This window comes from Podarcis vaucheri (genome assembly GCF_965113315.1).
Source record: "Podarcis vaucheri genome assembly, chromosome: 14".
NCBI lineage: Eukaryota > Metazoa > Chordata > Lepidosauria > Squamata > Lacertidae > Podarcis > Podarcis vaucheri.
The window spans coordinates 26,410,138-26,433,659 of NC_138752.1; the positions used below are offsets into that span (position 1 = coordinate 26,410,138).

The window sequence follows — 23,522 nt, forward strand, 5'->3', positions numbered from 1 at the left end:
AGTTATTGTGAGAGAGTGAGAGGAATTGTTAGGGAGGTAAATAGATAGTTGGGAATAATTCAGTTTGAAGTTGTTAGGAACTAAGATTTAAGAAACTGACAAGAGAAAAATAAACCGAAACCATACACTTATTCCTGCACTTAAAAATAAACTTGATTATTTGTTTATGTTAACAACTGTCTGGACTCCATGTGTCCCCGTGAGAAGCGGGGTGGTGGCAGCGAAGAAAGCAACCGCAGTGGTGGCACAGGGTCAATAGACCGTGAAACGTCCGGGGGCCCTGTGTGATCGCCACAGCACCCTATTCTCCTTGCCAACCTGGGCATAGAGGTTAGGTCCAGATGAAAGCTCTACTCCAAAACATCTGGGGTGGGGGAGGCACCAAGCTGGAGAAGGCTGTTCTACTTTGTACTAATTATCGTATTTTTCGCCCTATAGGACGCACCGGCCCATAGGACGCACCTAGATTTTTTTTGGGGGGGGAATAAAGGACCCCAGCCCCCAGAACGGGAGCCAGAGCGATGGAGAAGCTGCGTGCAGCTTCGGCACCGCTCTGGGAGCTTGCCGGGCTGGGGGGGATAGTTTCCTGAAGCCTGGAGAGCGAGAGGGGTCGGTGTGCACCGACCCCTCTCGCTCTCCAGGCTTCAGCGAAAGCCTGCATTCGCCCCATAGGACGCACACACATTTCCCCTTCATTTTTGGAGGGGGAAAAGTGCGTCCTATAGGGTGAAAAATACGGTACACTTTTTCTTATTTATACCACATAGTGGGACTGCAATTGACACAAGGTTTACATTCCCAGGGACTGCGTGCAAAGGCAGAACAAGCCCTGGAACTGTCCCTGCCATCCAAGATTTTGAGAATGGGGCTGCCTGAGATCTCATGGGAGTCTCCCACAGCTTGGTAAGCAGGGTGGAGGGTTTAAAAGCTCTTTCTGTTAAGGATTTTTGTGGCATGGAAATAATTCTTAGGCTCTCTGCCTTAACAGGCTCTGGGAGGCTCTTGAGAAGACTCCCAGAGCCTGGTAAACAAGCTTGCTCCTCTATCTATCTATCTATCCATCTACCTACAGGGTGAGTCTTTTAAAAGAGGCCCTGTGGAACATGTGTACTCTGTATCCACGGAGCCTGTTTTAAAGGACTCACCCTGTATCTATGTCTGGTGATCTGCAGAAGCTGCAATCACGTTAAGTACATGCTTTTGCAGTGCCCTTGAGAAAGAGATTTTTCCCCCAAAATTGCCTGGGCTCTACATAAACAGTGTTTTGTAATGCCTGACATTGCTTCTCTTTGTTCTGTTTTTGCCTCTGGGGGTTGATCAGGGCGCCACTTTGCTATGTTTCCACATTTTTTTTTTGGTGAGCCATGGCGGTTTTGCATTGTGACCCACTTAGGAGAGCACAGTGCAGTAGGCACGATCAAAATGCAAACCTGGTCCAGCTTGCTTCCTATTCCATCTACCTACATCCAAAGAAAGTGGAGCAGAAGCTCTGAAACACCTTGTCTCTTTGAAGCAGCCAGGATGTGAGGGGGAGAGTCCCTGCCTGAATAATTTTCATGGCCCTTCCCCCATAACAAATGGGAAGAATGAACCACTCTGGCTGCCACCCTCCACTGAGTGAGAAAGCCTTGATGTTTAGTAGTGCATTTGTGATCCTCACTGCTGCTTTGCCAAATAGGATACACACAAGCACACAGCACTGTGGCTGCTTGGACTGAGGGCATAGGTTCAAGGAGTCCGGTGAATTGGTCTGGCATCACCTGGAGCTGCAGCATTGTTGAATCTTATCAGATGTGGGCATGATTTGGGTGGGAGACCACTGGAAAGCCCACAGGACTGGATATGCATTTAAAACATTTTCTTTTGGGGGGGGCAGTGATTACGTTCCAGTGAACACTGTGAAATAATAACTGCCACCACCTCTACAAGAAAGAGTGCAGAGTATTTGTTCTAAAGAAGCATTCAGGTATCAAACACATAGCACGAAATGATGTTACAGCCCATAAGGCATCCTATTAAGAGGCATCCTTTTTCAAGATGCAGAACATCAAAGCATTGATACTCTCAAGGGGATGAATGACTTCCTCCTCTTACAACATGATACTATAGGCTTCTTTTTAACTGTGCTCATTTACCTTTGCCTTTTCATCTGTGGCCATTTGTTCAATCTCTCTAGAATCTGGCTCATTGGCCCATAGACATCATTCATCTTAATACTCTTCACCATGCTTCTTAAGAGCTCCTGGTTAAATGAGCTGTCATCGTTCTGCAGTAAGCGAACCATTGGGTAATTTTGTGCTGGGGAGAAGGAATAAAAAGGAATATTTAAGAAGGAAATGAAAAACAGCAGTGATGGGGTAGGGGGAATAACAGCTGAAAGGTAAAAACAAGGATACCTTTTAAGTTGGCTCTGCAAAAAAAAAGCACTTGTCATATAAAGACAGAATCAGGATAAAAGGAGTACAAAAATAAAGCACAAAAAAGCAAGCCATAAAAGGGAAGTTCTGGCCAATAGCATATAAGAGTTGCAACCAAATGGGTATTAAAAGCCAATTCAAAAACAAGCATTGAGACCAATGCAAGGTTTTACTCAGGTGACCCTGCAAGTAGTGGTGGCTGGTGTCCATTGAGACAGGTGGGGAGGAAGGCAGAGAAGCAGGAGACGCAGAACCAATGACAGGTGGAGCCAAGAGATGCTAGTTTAGCCTGCATCTTCTTCCCTGCAGAGTTCCACAATGACAGCACTGAGACTAAGGTGGAGGAGGAAGCTGGCAGCCACAGCCACCTCCTAGGCTGGATATAAGGCAGATAGATGGGAAGGCTAGCTGGGTCTGGCAGAGGGTGATGGGGCAGTGTCTCCATTTGTCTTAATGGACCAGCCACCTCTGCCTACGAGGCAAATCACCAACACAACTCCAATGGTTCATCTTAATAAAAAAAAAGGATAGGAATTTAACGATTGAATGGAAAAAAGGCTGGAAAATAAATTTGTGCTAAGGCAGTACACTGTAAGCCAAAAAGTTACTGTATAAAATATACACACATACACACTAAAAAGGGGAATATTTTTTTTAAAACAAACAAAATAAAAAAGCAACCTGAACAGTACAGAATGTAACACTCACTCTCAAACACAAGTGTTTGGTTTTGACCTGCAAGACAAACAGATTAGCACAATCAAAATCCCCATTGCTTATCAGCTTAAGTTACTGGTGGTCGTAGTGAGGAATTTGTTCTAAAAACAGCACACAACAGCTTCCAGGCTGCATGCCGGTCATCACTTACTCTGTGCATTCCACAGAATATAGAGAGGCTGCCCTGGATCCTTATGCAATTTCATGTTGTCCCACAGCATCTGAATTAGAACGTACTTGCTGTCCTCTAAGATGCAGTTCCTGGGAATCTGAGCAATAACAACACAAAAGACAAGACTAAACATAATAGTAGGAAATTACAGAACAGCATCAAACTTCCTTGATGCCACACACACAGTGGGAAAGGATAACAATTCTGACTTTCGGCTATCGCATTGTAAGCTTCTTCTCTGCTAGGGCCCCACTGAAGAGTTATGAATACCCTGGCCAGAGGTGAAAGTGGGTGTGGCAAAAGGCAAAAAAGTAAACAGGATTGAGACCCTAGCCTGTGAAGGAAGGTGTAATGTGGTTTTTCGCTCTTTGTTCCCTGCAGTGGTATGGATTTGGATTGGCCCCCTGTTCCTGTGCCATTGTCACAAATTGAACTTTCCCCCCCAGTGCAAGGAGCAGACTCTTCGATCCAGATTTGAAACACAGTGGAGGAGGGGTAAAACGAAAAACAAAAAACTATGCACAGTCCCCTGGCACCTACTATTTACATCTCTGCCAGTCCCCTGCACTGGCTACTGGCATCTCAGCTAGTCTGGTCCAGAGACTAGACATGCACTTATTTTCCATTCTTGAAGCATTTTCAAGGGTGAGCAGAATACTGCTCAGGCTTCAATTTCAGAGATCTAGCCAGCATGCTTTCATTATGAGGATATCAACAGGCTCTCTAGAACCAGAAGCAATCCCAGAACTCGTTCAATACAGGTCTAAAACAGATTGGTAGTTCTCTCTCTCCCCGCCCCAAAACACATGCATGCACAGTCCCAAAATCCCTGGGGTGGGAAGCTGTAGGAGCAGAGAAAAGCTGCAGTTGGAAGGCACAAGGTTTATAATAATTTGTCAAGCCCTTAAAACAAAGGTACAGCCATTTTTTCATACCTTTGAATTCTTATTGCAATGCTCAGAGGACAGTATTAATCCTGGTAAGTTACTGGGTAAGTCCAGGCGTCGAAAATACCATACTAGATTCCAGAACACAATGGGATGGTGGTCCACAAAGTCTGGCACTGTTATCACATGATCCCCTTCGTTTTCTAATAAACTTTCAAGCTCCTTCCATACAACAAGAGGACTCAGGTATGGGACAGTTATGGGCTCTGGACTCTGCAAACGCCACTCCAACCCCAAAGGATCCTATTGGATATATAAAGAAATAAAAAGAAACTTTTTTGTATTTATTATTACATTTTATCTTTTCTCTGAGGAGCTCAAAGTGACATACATGGTCCTCTCCAACCCCACCCTACCCAATTTACCCTCACAGCGATCCTGTGAGGTAGGTTAGGCTGAGAGACTGTGACTGGCCCAAGGTCACCCAATGAGCTTCATGGTTATGTGGGGATTTGAACCCTGGTCTCCCAGGTTCTAGGCTAACACTCTAACCACTACCCCACATTGGGTCTCATTTTAGCTAAGCTCTATTTTAGAGATTCTTCTTCAGGAGCTACTAAAGTCAGTAAGAAGAGGCAGCCGTCTCAGTCGCAACACTCTTGAGAACCTTTCCTAGCGCTTACACTGATCTCCTTTAGGTGCTAGGAGAAGACTTTTTCATTTTCCTAGCCTTTTATTCTCCGGTGGGCTTTAATTTGGGGAAGGGCCATGGCTCAGTGTTAAGAGCAACTGCTTTACGTGCAGAAAGTTCCCAGGTTAAATCCCTAGCATCTTCTGGTAGGGCTGGGCAAAGATCCCAATCTGAAACTCTGGAGAGCTAATGCTGGTCAGTGCAGACAATACTGAGCTAGATGGATCAATGTCCTGACTTAGTAAAAGGAAGCTTCCTTTGCTCCAAATGCCCTTTTAAGTCCAGTATCATGTTCTCCCAGTGGTCAACCAAAAGTCCCAAAGGGAAGCCCACAAACAGGACTCCAGTGCAACAATGCTCTTTCCACTTGTGATTCTCAGCAACTGGTATTCAGAGACATACTGCCTCCAATAGTGGAGGGAGAATATGGTGGCTAGAAGCCATTGGATAGCCTTATCCTCCACGAATTCGTCTAAGCCATTCAAATTGGTGACTATCACTGCCTCTTGTGGGACCAAGCTTCATCGTTTAACTCTGTGTGACACTTCTGGGATTATACCATTGGTCAATTATCCCCCCTTTGGTAATTATTAAGCAGAACAACTAGCACCAACATGGTAAAAGCAATTGTGCTTTGCAGAATCTTTGATTGCTCTGAATATTCCAGTTAGGGAGGCAAGAAAGAAGGCCTAAGTACTCACAGCTGTCCCCTGCAATGTGGTAGGCAAGCTCCCAGTGGGAACAATGTGACTGTGCTTGTGATGCTCTGTTTCCTCCACCTCCAGGGGACTGAAGGTACTCATGCTTCGAGACAAGGCATGGCTGGTGTGCTCAGTCCCAGCAGTATTTTGCCTTCTTGGAGGGATCTGAATGCTTCTGGCACAGGTGCTATCAGGCTCTTTGGATCTGTTACCAACAAAAGAATATTTGTATTTTTTAATTTTACCTAAAACCACATATTTAAAAAATCAACATCTCCCACCCCAACTCTACAATAAAAAGAAAAGGTAAGGTCAAACACTGTCCTGTTATTTGCTGTTCTAACACACTGCACATAGAATTCATCCTTCAGTAAACTTGCTTGCCTGCTGTCTGATAAATGTGCCATACTGCTAACCGGTTCTTAGGTGGGCAGAAAATAGACTTCAGTCTAGCCACTAAGCCAGAACACACAGTTTTTCTTATTCATGTATATGAGCCATTTCATGACAACCTCCTCCCCATTTCCCCTGCATCTTCTAAAATTTGTCTAACTGATGGGCATAGATTATTACCGTGCCACTGTTGATTATTAATAAAAATTAGCATAATGATTCATGCTGATTTTACTGTGGCTTTCTAATGGGTATTTTGGGTAGACTGTTGCTTTTCTGATGTTGCTTTATGGTTTTAATTTTTATCGCTGAATCAGGCCAAGGACCATCGAAGTCAGCATCCTCTTACCCACTTTGAGGAGTCAGGATGGAGTGGGCAACCATGACTTGCCTGTGGGCATTTATTACAGTATTATTAAATGCCCACAGGCATGTCAAGTTGTTTTTCTTCTTTGACTGAGTCAAAATGTGATGATTTTACCTATTTGAATGCAAGTCATCCTGAGGAGGTATTAGAGATGCTGAAAATCCTGATGTGGGATCAGAAATGCAGGACTTTGCTGCATGGTTGAAAAAAGATGATGGAAGCTGCATGTTCTCTGAAGATGGACTGGATTTCAGGAAATATCTATAAAAAGTACCCCAAAAAATGTTGCAATTAGACAACACACATTTGGAAATACTGCAAGCAAGAATCCAATGGCAAATAATCAGTTACCTTCCAGGACCCCGTAGATCTCTGATTTCGATGTTCAGGGAAGGCAAGAATTGGTTTCCGCAGAAAGGGCATGTGGTGTTAAGGTTGGAATCATCTGCTGTCCAGCCTGCCATGATTTCTTCATCATGTACAAGACAGTCACAGGTATGGCATCGTGAACAGCTTGAGATGAGGACCTGTGGAAAGCATTTCATTAAAGCCCTCAGTGCGGCTTTTGCCCCCAGTAGCAAGAGAAATCCCAAGTCATACCAAACTGCAATAGAAACCCAAGTGAATTCATAAAACCCTGAGCTGAGCTGAAAGCGCCTCTCGGCTCTGCATCCTATTCTTTGGCTGAAAACTTCAGGGGGGCTGGAGATTCCCATTTCAAATTGACCACCAAAGGAAATCTTAAAATATAGTTGGAAATGTTTGTAAATGTCAAACTTGTTTTGGTATTTTAGATTCATTCATTGAAGTTGAAAGTAAATAATGTATCATGTATGCAGATTTACACAGGGTTTGACTATGTTGCATTCTGATAGGCTACAGTGAAACATCGAGTAAAATTTTCACTGTTTTTCAGGTTCTGGAGATGAAAACAGTCCAATTCCAGACGTGTTTTTTTGGAAATCAAATCTGAATTCAGTGTGGCTGACTTCTAAGTTAAGCATGCACAGAATTGCAGTCTTATAGCTGAACTGGCAGGCTGGCTAACAAAAATGCTTGCTTGTGGACTTGTTTGCAAGGCAACTTCAACCATTTCTTTGTCATCTGCTCTTACATTTACATGCTGGAACTAAAAGGGGCTGAGCAAATAAGTAAATGTGCTCTCAACTCCCAGCCTTCCTGAGCAAAAACTGCCCTCATACCAATTAAACCAATTAAAACGTCAGTTGTCTAATCTACTAATTAAGCTAATTAAAGATTGCAGGCCTAAAAAACAACAACCAGCAGTTCAGTTTCAACACATGAATCCAGCAAGGCACGAAGATGTTCAATTCAAGGTACTCAGAGATCAGCAACCTAATCCACCATCAGCATATCCTCTTTCTGTTAGTGACCTTATTTTAAGCCAGGGATGTGGAAGCTTCTGCCTTGCAAGGGCCTTTGGCCCAAGGGCGGGGGGAAAGGAATGAGCAGAGAAGTGAGGGCAAAGACACCTCTTTGCATGCTGTGAGCCAAATTCAGTTTGCCTCTGGGGACTTCAATTGGACAGGCAGGATGTTTTTCTCTCTCACACGGCTTGTTAATTCAAAGCAAAGAATGTTGGGCTGCATTCTCTTCAGCCGGCTGCATAATGGAACCACAAGTAGCAACACAGCCTGCTTCTCTGTTAATTAAAAAACAAAACAAAACCGACCCTGCTTGACCTCTCAGCATACAGAGACTTTTTGGGGAGTCTTTCAGTCTGGGGCTCCTGGGCAGAAACTCCATAAGAGACCCCAAGAAAAAGTTCACAGCGGGGGGGGGGGGTGTTGGAATTCCACACCCCACAAGAGCCACAGGCCCATCTCTACAATGTATGGCTGCTAACTGAGCCTCACACCATTTTACACTATGTTTGGCTGCCCCTGAACACCACCACCATCACCACATTTCCTAATAAAAAAATTCCTTCCTGTAGCACCTTAAAGACCAACTAAGTTAGTTCTTGGTATAAGCTTTCGTGTGCATGCACACTTCTTCAGATACCCTTCTTCAGATAAGTGTGCATGCACACGAAAGCTTATACCAAGAACTAACTTAGTTGGTCTTTAAGGTGCTACAGGAAGGAATTTTTTTATTTTGACTATGGCAGACCAACACGGCTACCCATCTGTAACTGGAACCACATTTCCTGTAAAGGATGCTAACAATTCAGCTAGGTACGCAAGACTTGTTTGACAAGGTGAGGTGCTGCGAAGATCTGAACAAGGTGCTGATGGTAGTGTAGGGATTGCTGCTGCTCAGGCAGCCTCTTAGGCAGGTCATATGCCAGGCTCAGGAATATTCTCCAGGAACCACTGTCACGGCAGACAGTGAAGTGTGAAGGTGAAAAGGAGTGTGGAACTTCCCTTCTCTATTGGTTTGGTTCATTCTTGAAAGGAAGAATAACACCAACCATTCACTTGCATCTTGCATGTACCATTTCTCTCTCTCTCTCTCTCTGTCTCTCTCTCTCTCTCTCTCTCTCTCTCTCTCTCTCTCTCTCACACACACACCATAGGCACATGTAGACCCAGATAGAGTGTTCTGTCTCTACCAGCACAAAGGAAGGAAGTAGGTCAAAGTGAGGGTGGGAGATGAGGAACAGCTGGGCTCTGTGCAAGCATTGTGTATGTGATGTCACATCAGTCAATAAAACACCCGCTGCTCACTCTCATTCCCTCTCCCTCATCCTTATCAATGCTAAATAACAGATACCAAGCCAAGATACAGTGGTACCTCGGGTTACATACGCTTCAGGTTACATACTCTGCTAACCCAGAAATAGTGCTTCAGGATAAGAACAGAAATCGGGCTCTGACGGCGCAGCGGCAGCTGAAGGCCCCATTAGCTAAAGTGGTGCTTCAGGTTAAAAACAGTTTCAGGTTAAGAACGGACCTCCGGAACGAATTAAGTACTTAACCTGAGGTACCACTGCATGGAAGGAAAAAGAGGAAGAACCAATTTGTATATAGGGTTTTTAAATCTCCTAAATACTTGCCCATGGGCCAGATGAAACCAAGCAGCAGGCCAGATCTGGCCTGTGGGCTGTAGGTTCCCCACCTGTTTTAAACCCTTTGAGATTTAATTATCTAGTCCTGACCTTTCCAGAGCGCAATACGGAGTTCTCCAACATTCAGCCGATCCCCTTGAGGACACCCCTCCCTGTCACAAAAAATTAATTAGTTGCCTCAATGGAAGAAAAAGCAGCTATGAGGATTTTGCTGCACTGCGGTGTCAACAAATTAGCAGCTGAATCACTCTATTTTTAGAGCTGACAAATACATTTTAGATTGATTTGCTGGCTTCTTCTATCAACAGCTTATCAGTGGGTATCAACGATTGCTCATTTGGATAGTAATGAGGCTTTTGAAGGTTCATTTGAAAGAGTAATGAAGGTCCCCTTAGCAGTAACCGACAGAAAATCTTCCATTAATATTAGAAAGCTACATTTCTGAACTGAAGGGTCACCTAGATTTTAGAAACTGCCCTAAAGTGATGGCCATTCCACAGGGCAAACTAGAAAGTATATGAACCATGCTTTTCATCAGAACTAACACTAACTTAAGCAGGGAAATGTAAAGTAAAGATGAGTGGGGATAGAGCAGAGAGCTCTTTGATGAGGCAGGAGTCTCAGGAAATCAGATGTAGAACAAAAGATCTGGGTCCCATGGTCCCTTGTCTGTTTCTCGCCAGAAGGAGGAGACAACCTGTTATCTGGATACCTCCTCCACACCAAACTGAGAAAGCGAGTAACCTATCCTTTTTGCTAGTGTAGAACACAAGCTGTTTAAAAAGGGGAAATGCTGTACCTCCAGTGCGTAATTCTGGAACACGCTGGTGCTGCTTGTACTGCAAGATGATACCAGCTCTGATCTGCCAGGCAAAGGAAACTTTGAAAGAGAGCCTAAAAGGCAAATAGATACTTGTTACTGCAGAAGGAAATGTTAGACTGACCCACAATGGCCCTACATTGTCATGGAAAGTACAATTGTTGTAAACAGCTGTCATTTTTTATGAATAGAGGTATATAAGTATTTTATAAATAAAAATAAATAATAAAAACAGAAACACATTCTTAGAAATTGGAATATTACAAACAAAAAGCAGAAGAGAAGAGAATGACAGGAGAGGTGGTCATCCACAGAGAGGCAATAAAAGTTATTGCAAATTAGACATGATGTGACATTAGTTGCATGAGTACACTGCTGTTGTTACTGTGCAAGTAATAGCTAGGGGAAATCTTGAGTAGCTTTTTGTGGATAAGTTTAATTTTCTCTCTCCCTACCACTATCTTGTGCTGTTGTTAAATAGAATTAAACTGTTATTATATGCTTTGAATTTTACGAGATTTTATTGATTTTGGTTTTTGTGATGTATATTTTTAATGGGAAATGCTTTGAGGCCTACATGACATAAAGCAGTACACAGCAATTCTAAATAACTGTTGTTGACATCCGTCTCTCTCAAGAGACAATGGAGTGCACCTCCAGGGATGAAATCAAACCGCTGCATTAGCTCCTCATGGCGCAACCCTGGGCAGCGTGTACGGAGATCCTGGACTGCCCAGATGGCAAGACCCCGCTCTCAGCCTCACTGATGTAGTCCAAAGGAAAGCAGAGCAATACGTTTGGCACCAGCTTGGCTGAACGAGTTGCTGGAAGGAGGCATACAAGGCGCCACCCAACCATCTTAGGGACTCCACTCCGGATCTATGTAGGGTTTACTCCTTAACGTTTTCTTCTCCTGAAGATATCCCATAAAGCAGAAGTTTAGGATCAGATTTTTCCTTCTCCTAGAAGGGCTACCTTTCCATGTTAACGAGCCCCATCTTTCCCTCACTTCCCTCGACAGCATGTGCAGAAACTGCCTTCTTGACCATTGGACCCACTATTGGTCTCATCCACCCAATCTGCCAGAGCCTGTCTTTGTATGCAGGGGAAGTCCCTAACCCACTGAGGGTATGAGACCCATCGGCTACCCTCACCTGGTTTAACTGGCGAGTTGAAGCCATTCCTGGGGTGTGGTCACTGTCACATGCTGCCAGCTTCTAGGAGCCGCAGGTGACAGCTGAGTGCAGGGTGGGGACCAAAGGTGGACAAACTACCCTAGAAGGAGCACAACGTGCCCCTCACCAGAGGTACTACCCCTCCCCTAATACCCCCTACACCTGTTACTAAATAACTAAAATAAAATAAATAGGGTAAGAAAGGAAATTTGAGAAATTTAAGGAGAACTCTTACTGGATTGAGAAAAACGCTTTGATGTGCCACTATTCGAAGCTGAACTTTCAAGACTTGTCCTACTCAAGCCAATTCCCTTTAACACAGAGGAGGCGTTCTCTTGAGGAGAGGAGTTGCTTTCAAGATCATTGCAGATGTCCTCATCAGTCAGGGAGGCAGTTTCTGAATCAAGGGCCCCAAGGGATGAAATGCTTGCTCGGTCTGAGTTTTGATCCTGAAAACAAGAATAGGAATGTTTTCTGTGCTTAAAGGTCTTATAGGAAGTATCTGGAAGAAACACCACCATCAATACCAACAGAACCAAGCTGGATCTTCTTCTAGAATAACTGCTTTGAACATCCAAGTTGACTTCTATTAAATGGTAGTGGAAAGCTGAGTGCCAAGCAACCTGACTCATGTACATAGTTAACAAATGAAGACTAAATATCTCCTGCAATAGTTATCATATAGATGCCACTTTCAATGTCTCATCACATTCCAAAATTTATTGGCTGGTGGAGAGCAAAATTCTTTTCCTTTTTCAGGATGAAAAATTTGATCAACAACAATTTACTTGTCCCTACAGTGCAAGAAGACAGAGGGCCCTATCTATTTATTTTGCAACCATTTTCCTTCTCTGTGTTTGACATAACTATTATTTTATTTCCTCTTGGAGTCTCCCAGAGGAAAGCCAGGTCTGTCAGTCTCAGCATGATTTACATACACCTGGCTCTCAAATCACAGGATTTGTATGCATACCCAAATCTTTGCTGAAAACATTTTTATCATCTTCAGTGACAGGGAAAGTTTCTCACACACCTATACTGCACAAAAGAGCTGTACACCACAGTTTGAGAACTGCTGTACTACAAGAGCTATTTTGGCTCCCCTCGCACCCAGCAATGTTTTAAGATGCTTACCTTTGCTGATGCCGCATACGTAGTAAACTTTGAGTACCACTTGCTGGCCTTCTCAGCAACCCCCTTCCCTGCAGAAAACATGCTGGTCTTTAGAACGTCAAAGGTAGGTGTTAGCAGTGTATCCAAGTTGAATGCAGTTGGAGAGGCAAGAGCTATTGCGCCAGCTGTATCCTGAGATTGTCCCCTGGACAGACTATGGGGAGAAAATACTGGAGAGGACCAAAGTCTGTCCCTTCCCCTTTCTTCATTTTTTATGTGGTAGCTTTTGGATTTGGTAAGGCTCGCCGGTCTGGGTGAGTTTGGAGGAAGGCTAGATCTCCGGCATGGCTGAGCCAACGTTGGACTCTTTTTGTTGGTGTTCTTGTCACTGTAGGCTTTTTGCAAATCTATGCTTGGCGTACGGCTTGTTAAGGGGCTGCTCATATTGTTCATATACATTTCTATTTCTTCAGCTAAATCTCGCCTTGCAGACGGGGTTGAGGCACTTCTGTCCTCATCGTCATCCTCTTCCTCTTTCTGTTGTTCTGTCTCAGCAGCCAGCAAGGAAAGTGGATCAAATCCCATCTCAACACCAGTTTTCTCAACAAGCTTTACTGGAAAGCTGATGGCTCGCTGAATCCTCTTTGGCCTTTTATGTAACAGCTTCACAGTCTTCACTGAGAAAGCTTCATTATCCAAATCTTCCAAATCAAATATGACAGGAGACTCTGTTTTGTCCACAAAACGGTCCTCATAGGGAGCATCCTCATCACTGGATTCTTTCTCCAAGTTACCTCTCCTACTGGGTCCCAAGGAAGACTGTCTGATGTTGAGAGTATTGGGCCTTTTTCTCTTCTCAAACACTTTGGAAAGAATTTTTGCATCCACTCCTAGTTTTTCAACAATTTGTTCTGGACTTGCCTCCTGGTTAATATGGTTTTTCATGAGTTCTATCAAAGCATCTCCACTCAGATTACGGTTCCTGTTTCTCCAAACTATCCGTTTCTGATCCAATTCAGCTGCTTTTAAGTGCCTATTTCTTAAGCTTTCAACTTTAGTAACTCTTGTTTTGTTGATATCCTCAAAGCAAGAGAATAACAATCCTGCAGAGCTTTCTGTGAGGGGGAAACACACACAAATTCAGGGAAGTGGGGTTACTTTAGTCACAAAGCAAAGCAGTGCAGAAATTGCCATAAAACAGACATCTCTAACATGTTTTATGATAGGATGGGGACCCTTATTAATATGGGGACCATATTAATAGGGAATCCTGTTAACAGTCCTGGAAAAAAATATCTAGCCCTCTTATGAATGAATGCATGCAATGGGATTGTTGTCTCACAGAAAATAAATGATTCAAAACCATGAATTCATAAGAATCAACTGCACCAGCTTACCTCTGCCGATCTCTCCTGCCGTATCTGCTACTTTGCCAATTTTATCATTCAGGCGAACAATCCTTGACGCAGGCTTAGCTCTATTCGAATTTTGATAATTTAATGAAGGAAGGCAGTCACCACTTCCCTTTCCACTTTCTACTTCAGATACTGTATACACAGACAATAGACATATATCACTTGTTAAGAGATGAGCTTGCTCTTAGTAAATGCTAGAAAAATACATGCATTAACCATAAGCCATTTCCCCATGTTGTTAGGTATTCAAAAGTCAAACTAGCATGCCATGCAGACTCCCTCACACACTTCTTTACTGCTTGCAGGGCAGGCTGGTTTACATATATTACATGTTTCCATATGATACTGTGCATGTGTGCAGATGCTAGCATGGTGCATTATCAACAAGGGAACATGGCAGCTGAAACCTGAGCAGCAGAATCTCTTAGCAGTAAGTACACATGACAAGTGATTGTCCTATAGTGCAGGGAGGAGGGCAGTGGCAGGAGGTGATATTGCTTATGCGCTTATTCCCAGCTTAGACTGGTTCTCCAACTACAGTCATTCCTGGATTGGGATAGCCTCAGTTACCCATACTCTGGTGGCCTCCCACTTGGACTACTGTAATGTGATCTGTGTGAGGCTGCCCCTGAAGATAGTCCTGAGGCTGCAGCTAATACAGAATGTAGCTGCTAGGTTAATAAGTGGGGCAACCTAATGGGACTAGGTGCCACAGGTACTTAAGACACAACACTGGCTGTCAATGAGCTATTTGGCCCAATTCAAGGTATTAGTATTTTAACACCCAAAGCCCTAAGTGGCATTGAACTCAAGTAGCAAAATAGTGCCAAGGGGACTTCCCAGTTGGCAGTGATGTGTGACAGTGCCGTCTTGGTGGGGCTTTCCCATCTGTGGAAGGCCCTCCCTAGAGAGGTGCTTCAATCTCCCTTACTATTAACTTTTAGGAGAAATTCTAAAACATTCCTGTTTACCCAGGCATTGGATGGCTGAAAATCCTGGGCTGTGGCAACCCTGAAATTATTAGTCAGAGAGGAGGTGATAGCTTTTAGGAGTTATGAACTGTTGTTAGAGGTTGATCTTAACTGGATTTAGAAGTTTTAATTGCAGTGCTTTTGCACTGTTATGTTTGCTGCCCTGGTCTCCTTTGGAGGAAAGTGCTGGGTATAAATTTTAATACTACTACTACTACTACTACTACTACTACAACTAATAATAATAAGCAGCACCACCACACAATTTAACATTGGTTTAGAAATGTGCGCACGCACACACATTCCTGTAAAAATCTAGGTTCTTTGATCCGTTATGCAACTGAGCTACAAAGTCTTCACGCTCTTCCCAGAAGCACACAAAATCTGTACTTTTCACCAGAGGCAAGAATCCAAGTATTTCATGTCTGTTTTAAGACTCATAATGGATTAAAATCCCCTGTAGGCATAACCATCTTTTCAAACCTCTTAAATTCAAATGTGCATAAATTCACTTTATGAAACCATAGAGGTTGTTATAGTTCTACATCATATGCATTTGCTCCAGTGAGCATTCAGCCAATAATAAAAAGGGCTGAGAGAATAATGATGAAGAAAGAAGACTCTTTCTTACTGACTCTCTTCCTTGTCTTTGCATTTGCCCAGCAGTGTTTGTGGAAGGTATTCATTAAAATTTTATGTATTGCATTTTAGTGCATTGATAAACCAAGGCACCCAAGGGGGCTAACAATTAAAAATACTGACACCAAAAGGTGGGGCTGCCTCAACAGTTCTCCCAAGCTGCTGGTAGTCTATGATGCAACATGACACAGAAATACAACAGTAAAGGGATATTCAAAAGAGAGGCAGTGCATAAAAGTTGGAATCAAAACAAAGGAACAGAATTCAGGCAACATGACAAGTATCAATATTTGATACTTACAAGAACTAGAGTCACTCTCTTTCTTCTCTTCCTTTTGCTCACCATTCCTCTGAGCAGTGGCTTTCCCTTGTTTAGCTGCTGCTTTCGATAGCCTGTATAACAGATCTGAATGTTCCCCTATCATAATAAAAAGGATAAAAAATTAACAATACATTTTTTATGTTAAAAAGAATGCCAAGCAGAAAGGGAATAATGGGATGTTGTTGCAATGAAATACATATAAAGGTGATATTGTTTGTAAAAGTGACCATTTGTTTGAATGAGGAAACTCAGCAGTAGAACATTTCCAGAAACTTGGGGGACTTTTTGGTGACTAAAGACTGTCCTCAGTTAATAGGGCTGTTCTGCTTTTAGAGACTGCCTGTATTTTTTGCATGACACTGATTATTAGAAAGAAGACCCTTGGTTCCAGAGCCTGTCTGGCTGCAGTTAGGAAGGATGTACAAAGCTGTTTGTGAGAAAAGGGATTTTTACCCCTCTGAATTATGAAATTCAATAAGACCAATGCTTTGGGGGGGGGGCGGGGGGAGGACTCAAGCACTGAGTAAGACTATCTTACCAGATGAATCTAGACGACAGCCAGTAACTTAATCTCTGCCAAAATGTCAGTCTAGAATTTATGTATTATGGACCACTGTGACTTCTACAGGGAAGAGGCATGGTTCAGTGGTTGAGGATCTTCTTTGCACGCTGAAGGTCCTGGGTTTGGTCCCCTGCGCCATCTCCAAGCAGAGATGAGAATGTTCCCTGTCTGAAACCATGGAGAGTTGCTACTGGTCTGTGATTAGTGCTGACCTCAATGGACCAATGCAGCTTCCTATATGTCTAATATTTTGAGGAGTAAGATAGCAATGCGATAAATCTTTAAACATTTGTTCCCCACAGTTTTTCCAGAGAGACCCAGGATTCTGACCATTCCTCTTCCATCAGTGTCTCTTCCTCATTGTGTCATGTAGCTCATCACATTTTCAAGAGGTACACGCAGCAGAATATGCTACATAGCTGAGGTCCTATCATTCATGTGAGTCTGGATAAGACATCCCTGGTCTTTGTGTCATCCATTAGAGCAATTACAACACTGAATAGAATATGCTGCATAAATTAAGACTGATTTTGAAAACTGGGCATTTCTACCTACTGAAAGCAGTTACATTTGCAGAGCTACAAACCAAAAGACGCATAAAAACTCCTACCAGAAAGAACTTTGTGGATGCCATTTGCAGGTTGCTTCCTTAGAACTCTTTTAAACTGAGCTATTCCTAAGACAACATTTCTTATCTTTGTCCACAGAAAATAGCCACTTCGATTGCTTGACGGCCAAGTACTTTCCAAAACAGCCTGTAATAACAGTAAAGGAAATTATTTAAATCACACAACCTAAGGATCTTGGAATAGTACACTTTCAGTTATCCCATTCTATATTAAAGCAATTCAGTGATCAACCTGTTCCAAAAATGTCATGGCTAAATAGGATTTTGAGACCTAGGTTTCCCTGGTCTCATTCTGGGCAAGACCACCTGCACTATACATTTAAATCAGTATTGTGTCACTTTAAATAGTCACAGCTTCCTCCTAAGAATTCTGGAAACCATAGTTTGTTAAGAATGCTGAGAATTATTAGGTGACCTCCATTTCCCTCATGGAGCTACCATTTTCCAAGTTTCCTGGGAAGAGACATTTTGATTGTTAAACCACTCTGAGAACTGTGTTAAAAACAGAGAACAGATGGATAAAAATCCAAACCATGTATGCAGTCATGCATACATATACTCAGCACTTTTTCCCTAAAAAAAATGTTTAGGGGTGCTCTCATTGTCCTTCTCATATTGAAATACTGCCCCTCAATGAGGCCAAACTTAGATTCACAAAATGTTTAGGGCTGGGCATCCCCCTGAGTCCCCCCAGAAAAAAAGCACTGCATATACTATGGTTTGCTGAAATCAGACATTGGCCAATTGATCATTATCTTTACAAAGAATTATTTTTCCAGTACTAAAATGCAAGGCTTTCAAATAATTAACAAATATTTACCCTATTATAATAACCATATGTAATGGCATTGGGGTCAACTCCGGCTTTTTTCATTTCAAAAAGGACTCTCACTGCTAGCACAGGCTGGCCATATTGTCCACATAACTGCATCAACACCCGGTAGCATACCTGAAAAAAAAAAAAGATTCTCCTTGTCAGATAAAATAATAATAATAATAATAATAATAATAATAATAATAATGCATTATTTATATGCTGCCCATCTGACTGGGTTGTCCCAGCCACTCTGGGCGGCTGCCAACAAAAAATAATAAAAGCACAATACAAATTCATTCTCAAGAAACTGGCCAACTTAGGGCCATCATCATATTTCAGAAAGGACATCCATTTATGTCAGGATCCCATCTAACCTAGACACTGGAGAGACCTCTTCAAAGGAAAAGGCTTGGGGCCTCATAGAGAACCCTAAAAACCTGGAGGAACTTGCAGCAGTGCAGAGGTGGCTAGAAGAGATCCATATTAGGGATTCCTGGGCTCCCACAAGAACCCCTCCAACCCCATTCTGAGCCTTTCCTTCATCCCCAACTCTCCCCCACCATCCCACAGGCCTTGGAAGCAAAGGTGACACCAGATTCAAGAGAAAGTTCAGAGTTGCTAGAAAAGCACCTGTTTCACTGCCAGACAGCTGTATTGTGAAGAATCTACTTGGGAGGCAAGCTGCAAGCAATAACCCAGCAGAGGTCCAGGAAGAGGAAATACTGGTGGTGACTATAAATCATATTTCTGCCCCTTTTGAACTCATCAAGTCACCAGCTCCAGAACTCCCTAGCACAGCTCCTGAATCGAAGCTCCAGTTTCCACACCAGGTACTAGACGTAGGCAATTTACCTCGTCAGGTGGATCAATCTTTTTCGAGTGCATTTTCCGCAGCACATCATAGGCCGTCCTCAAAGCCCTCACTTTGGAATGGCACACCTTGACATAGGCAGGAAGGCAGATAAACCAGAGGCCATAGCAGTGGCGCAGCAAGCACCTAGACCACATCTGAGGGATGGAGGAATACCTCTTGGCTATCTTGTGGGCCGACTTGATTTCCTGCAAAGACACATTGAAAATATTGTGTTTTATGTATGTTACACTTTTTAAATCCTCTTCACATTCACAGAAGGGAGATAAGCATGAGGCAGATCCTCACTTGAATTATTTCAGTAACAGCTCTGCAACTATCGACTGCTGCACACTCTTCCCTGGAGGCCACTGAATTGTGGAACAAATTCAGTTGGTCTGCGAGACTCAGTGGTTGTCTGGCAATACAAACAACTAGCAGCTTTTCCTGTGGTCACAGAGAGCCTCAGGACCAATTTAGATGATACACAAGGGATCTGTGATCAGGTCTCCCAGTGTTTTCTTCTAAGATTAATACAGCTGCTAGGGGGAGGTGAGTGCAAATTGGATCAGGACTATAGTGCTAGGGAAGTGGGTTTATATTTATTACTCACTTTCTTCAGAAAAGGGAACTTAAAGCCACTTATAAAAAAATATCAAAAACAAGCATAAAAAGAAGAAAAAAACCCCAACATTAATGTATTTAAAAGAGCAAATCTAACTCAGCCCCGCTCGACTAAATGATAAGCAGAAAACTGAATCCGAAAGCCTAGCAGAACAAGAACATTTTCGCTTGGCCCCTAAAAACAGACGATGCCAGGTGTGCCTACCTGGGGAGAGTGCCTCCCCTACCTGGGGAGAGCATCCCAAAAAGTGGAGCCACCACTGATATGCCAATCAGTCTGTGGTGGCTAATTTTTTTATTTAAAAAACTATGTCAGATAATCGAGCCACGAATCTTCTGTGTTTCATCAAGCCTGACCCTCAACTCTGGTCTTTAGTCTTCAGACTGAAGACAAGCTATTATTGGCCTATGCTGGCTCAATCGTTCACCAAACTTGTGGGTTTCCTGGAAGAAGGTGTTCAGTACTATGTTTTACTTTGGCTTCTGCAGCCTGCTTATCTCCTGATGTGCAGGATTTGGTGGCCTAATTCAGCAAAGGCTATGCCTGGTTGGTGAGCTCTGACACCCTCATTAATTCCACTGTTGCTTCATTTCTAAAATCAGAAAACTGGTGTTTCTAGTTCATAACTGAGAAGACACAAGGATGACTAATACACTTAATTTGTTTGAAATGCAAACTATTATCTAGTGAAATCATTTGAGGGTGACAGCATGCCAGCATCACCGCAATAGAACATACATATTCATCTGAAATGCAACAGTACGTGGAGTGCATTAGAGGGGAAAATAATCTCCTTAAATGGTCGCTCAAGCCACAAGACAGATAGATAGATAATAGAAGTCAAGGTGTCGTTATCTGAATGTTGAACAAGAGCAGCACAGTAGAAAAATAATTACTGGGATAACTCGGTCATTACCCTTGCTGTACAACCAGCAGGTGCTCAAAAGAATTTTCATTAGTTAAAGCATGAGTTGGGCATATCACTGTATTTTTACATGCCAAACAGCGCTCACAAGAACAAAAGGCAAACAAGGTTAAGTGACTTAACTATCCAAATTAGATATTAAACCTGTTTCCAGCAGGCTGCAGACACCAATAACAAAGAAGATGCCTCCCATACAAGGAAGAAGCCCATGATTATCTGCTTCACGTCTAACTCTACAGTTCTTATTTATTTATATACTGCCATCTCATAAAACATTGCAAAAGGTGTATAGCAATATATGTATAAAATAAAGCTTTACAAACAGTACAAACTACTATCTCAATGTGATTTACAGTACACATAAAATAGATGAAAACAGTTCAAAGCAATTTAAAACAAGACTAGACAGTTAGAAAATAATTAATTGATAGATTGACAAATGCTTCACATGCTTCAAATACCATAACTGTGGTTCGCTGCTAGTAATAGTGACTAAATAAAACCAGCCAGGAAGGTGAGGAGCAAAAGAAAATGGAAAAGCATTGTTCAGAAGGACAGAGGAAGGTTATCTGAGAAAAAGATACAAACTGTGAAGGAAATGTTGTTTTAAAAGTGGTTTATTATGCCCAATTCTACCCACAAGCACTTCTGTGCAACAGCTGCTGTGGCTAGCAGAGGGAAAGAAAAGGGAAATGTGAGATTAAATTATAGCATGGAGTCCCTAGGGAGGCTGAGATCCTCGTTACAATTCAGTAGAGGCACTCAAACTAAGTTCCTATCATTGACAAGCAGAGGTTTATAGAGCACCCAAATCTGGAATAAATTATTCCCGTATAACACACAAATTTGCATTTCTGGATTGCCACAAGGCTGCCACTCCTTTTACTTCTTTTTCTTTTCAAAAGCCCATTGCTATGAGAATACATCCCATAACATACCCAATTTTACACAATGCCTGTACTTATTTTATAATGAATGATTTTAGAATGTTGTTTATGTTGTACCTTTGTACTGTTTTATTGTTGTTAGCCGCCCTGAGCCCGGCTTCGGCTGGGGAGGGCGGGATATAAATAAAATTTATTATTATTATTTATTATTTGCTGGGATGTCTGCCTCTTTAACTCTTCAAAGCAAACAGTTTACAAAGCACTTTAACTTGCTGTGGCGTTTGCCTCCTAGGATGGGTCAAGGAAAAGGTTAAAATGGGTGTGATGTGATTGGCCAGTGAGAATGCAACTCCCAACTGACAAACCTCAACTCCCAACTCCCAACCTCAGCTGACTTTCAAAACCTCCCACTCTATCTTTTACTCCCCCCTTGCATTCTCACTGGCCAATCACATCACACCCATTTTAACCCTTTCCTTGACCCATCCTAGGAGGCAAACACCACACTTGCTCTTTAAATTTCCTGAGTTTTTCTCAAAAGCAGCTTACGAGGAAGTATGGGGAAGCTGCTGTTTATCTAGTTCAAAGTCCCAAAGGGCACAAGCTTGTTACATATGTGACCCAGCTTGTTGGGTTGGGAGAGAGGAAGAGGTTGTGCATAAGAACGTAAGAAGAGCCCAGATGGAGCAGGCCAAAAGCCCATCTTGTCCTGTTCTTACAGTGGTCAACCAGATACCTCTGGGAAGCCCACAAGCCGAACCTCAGCGCAACATCAGAGTGGGTGGTTATCCCAATATGATGTTGGACTACAACTGCCATTGTCCCTTGCCAGCAGGGCCAGCAGTCAGGGATGATGGGAGTTGTGTTCCAGCAGCATCTGGGGACCCTGTCCCTGCCTCCCAAGGCTAATAAAGGCTGATCTAAAAAGTAAAGTAACATTACCGTAAAAATTAAAAAAAAATTGTTCTTTCACATTTAATACTATACTGGAATGCATTTCTTTTAGGTAAATTATACACTGAACTATGTGTAGGTATTCAATAACTCTTGCTGCAGCCTGTTCCAAACCACATAACTTTTGTTATGTGTTTTATATTGTAATTGTATGTTGTGAACCACCCTGAGATCTATGGATGAATGGGAGTATACAAATTTAATAAGTGGGAATGAATGAATTAAATGCGCTCTCTCAACTGTCCATGGCAGCCAGCAGCAATTTGCTGTAACTTGCCCCAAGTTTGAAGAGACTGTAAAAAGCACTGCAGCAAACTCCTTGGGAGAAACAGTGAAACCAGGATACACAGAACACCGAAGGGTGCCGCATGCTTACTAAGTACCTGTTTTGTTCTCCTGAACATTGGCAACGGGCTGTTGGGACTGCTGGCTTTTGAAGACAATCTGCTGTTCTGTATTGTCAGGAGTGCCTTAGGCCGCTCAAACAGATCTTGCTGCAGCACAGGAAATCCACTATAACTGAAAAAGAAGGGAGACACCATCTTATTTTATTTACTTATGCCCCAACACCATACAGAGGGCTTTGGGCCATGATGCTGCTTTGACTACAACTGATATTTTCGTGGGCTACAGTTTTATTATAGGAGTAAAAAATTGAATAGAGAACACACAAGCTTGCTGTACTTTCTTTGTTTTTTCAAGTAAAAACCCTGACCGGAGGTGGGGGGGGGGGCAGAAAGAAAAAGACATCCTTCAAGCATTTATTTACTGAGCGGAATCAGCATATGGTTCAGTAATTGACCATATTTGGCCCTCTGACAATTGCTGTCCATCTTCATAATTGAGACAACTAAGAGATGAGGAGGGATGAATGGAGGGACTTACAAAGTTGCCTGGTACTGAGTCTGGGCTATGGTCATTACAGTACTCTTACTGGCTGTGGGTCTCTGGGGAGTGTGTGTCTTAGGTAGAGCAGGATCTTTCCAGTCATGTGTTGCCTGGTCCTTGGAGATAGAACCTTCTGCACACAAAGCATGTGCTCTGCTACCAGACTATGAAATTGCCGTGAAAAATTGACTAAATGACAGGTTAACTTGGGCCCCCTCTTCTTTGTATGACCCTTCAGTAAAACTCTTTCCTGAGCAGAGATCTATATACTCACTTAAGGCTGAGTATTTAAGTAAGGATTTTTATTTTTTTTAGTGTGCTATTCAATTAGAGTGACAACTTCATTAGTATTGACTGCATTTATGCCATGAACATCTGAAAAGCTTATTTAGTTTCTAACGAACAAAGAAAGAGCAGAAGCCCATAAAAATCAATATTGACCTGCAAACTCATTTGAAAAAGAAAATTAGATTGCTGGATTTTTTAAAAAAGGACTTTCAGGAAGACCAAAACAAACAAACAAACCCACCAACCACCAATTGGTGGTTGTCAAAA

General features: G+C 42.6%; 1 protein-coding gene and 1 long non-coding RNA gene across 2 annotated transcripts in view; one reads left to right on the forward strand and one right to left on the reverse strand.

Annotated features, from left to right (window-relative positions):
- The window catches only part of DENND4A (DENN domain containing 4A), a 63,159-nt gene that overhangs the window by 6,325 nt on the left and 33,312 nt on the right, over window positions 1-23,522 (reverse strand). The window contains exons 15-29 of the mRNA XM_082198932.1: window positions 22,463-22,598; window positions 18,691-18,897; window positions 17,842-17,970; window positions 17,004-17,148; window positions 15,811-15,927; window positions 13,882-14,031; window positions 12,506-13,599; window positions 11,607-11,820; window positions 10,176-10,270; window positions 6,697-6,872; window positions 6,460-6,606; window positions 5,586-5,790; window positions 4,242-4,496; window positions 3,286-3,403; window positions 2,136-2,298 (exon numbers count right to left, since the gene is read on the reverse strand). Of these exons, the coding sequence (XP_082055058.1) occupies window positions 2,136-2,298; window positions 3,286-3,403; window positions 4,242-4,496; window positions 5,586-5,790; window positions 6,460-6,606; window positions 6,697-6,872; window positions 10,176-10,270; window positions 11,607-11,820; window positions 12,506-13,599; window positions 13,882-14,031; window positions 15,811-15,927; window positions 17,004-17,148; window positions 17,842-17,970; window positions 18,691-18,897; window positions 22,463-22,598 (3,351 nt within the window). The remainder of the gene's footprint in view (window positions 1-2,135; window positions 2,299-3,285; window positions 3,404-4,241; window positions 4,497-5,585; window positions 5,791-6,459; window positions 6,607-6,696; window positions 6,873-10,175; window positions 10,271-11,606; window positions 11,821-12,505; window positions 13,600-13,881; window positions 14,032-15,810; window positions 15,928-17,003; window positions 17,149-17,841; window positions 17,971-18,690; window positions 18,898-22,462; window positions 22,599-23,522) is intronic.
- Window positions 658-7,570, forward strand: LOC309518599. The gene is made up of 2 exons (XR_014213542.1): window positions 658-903; window positions 7,262-7,570. It is a non-coding gene; the product is annotated as an uncharacterized lncRNA (long non-coding RNA).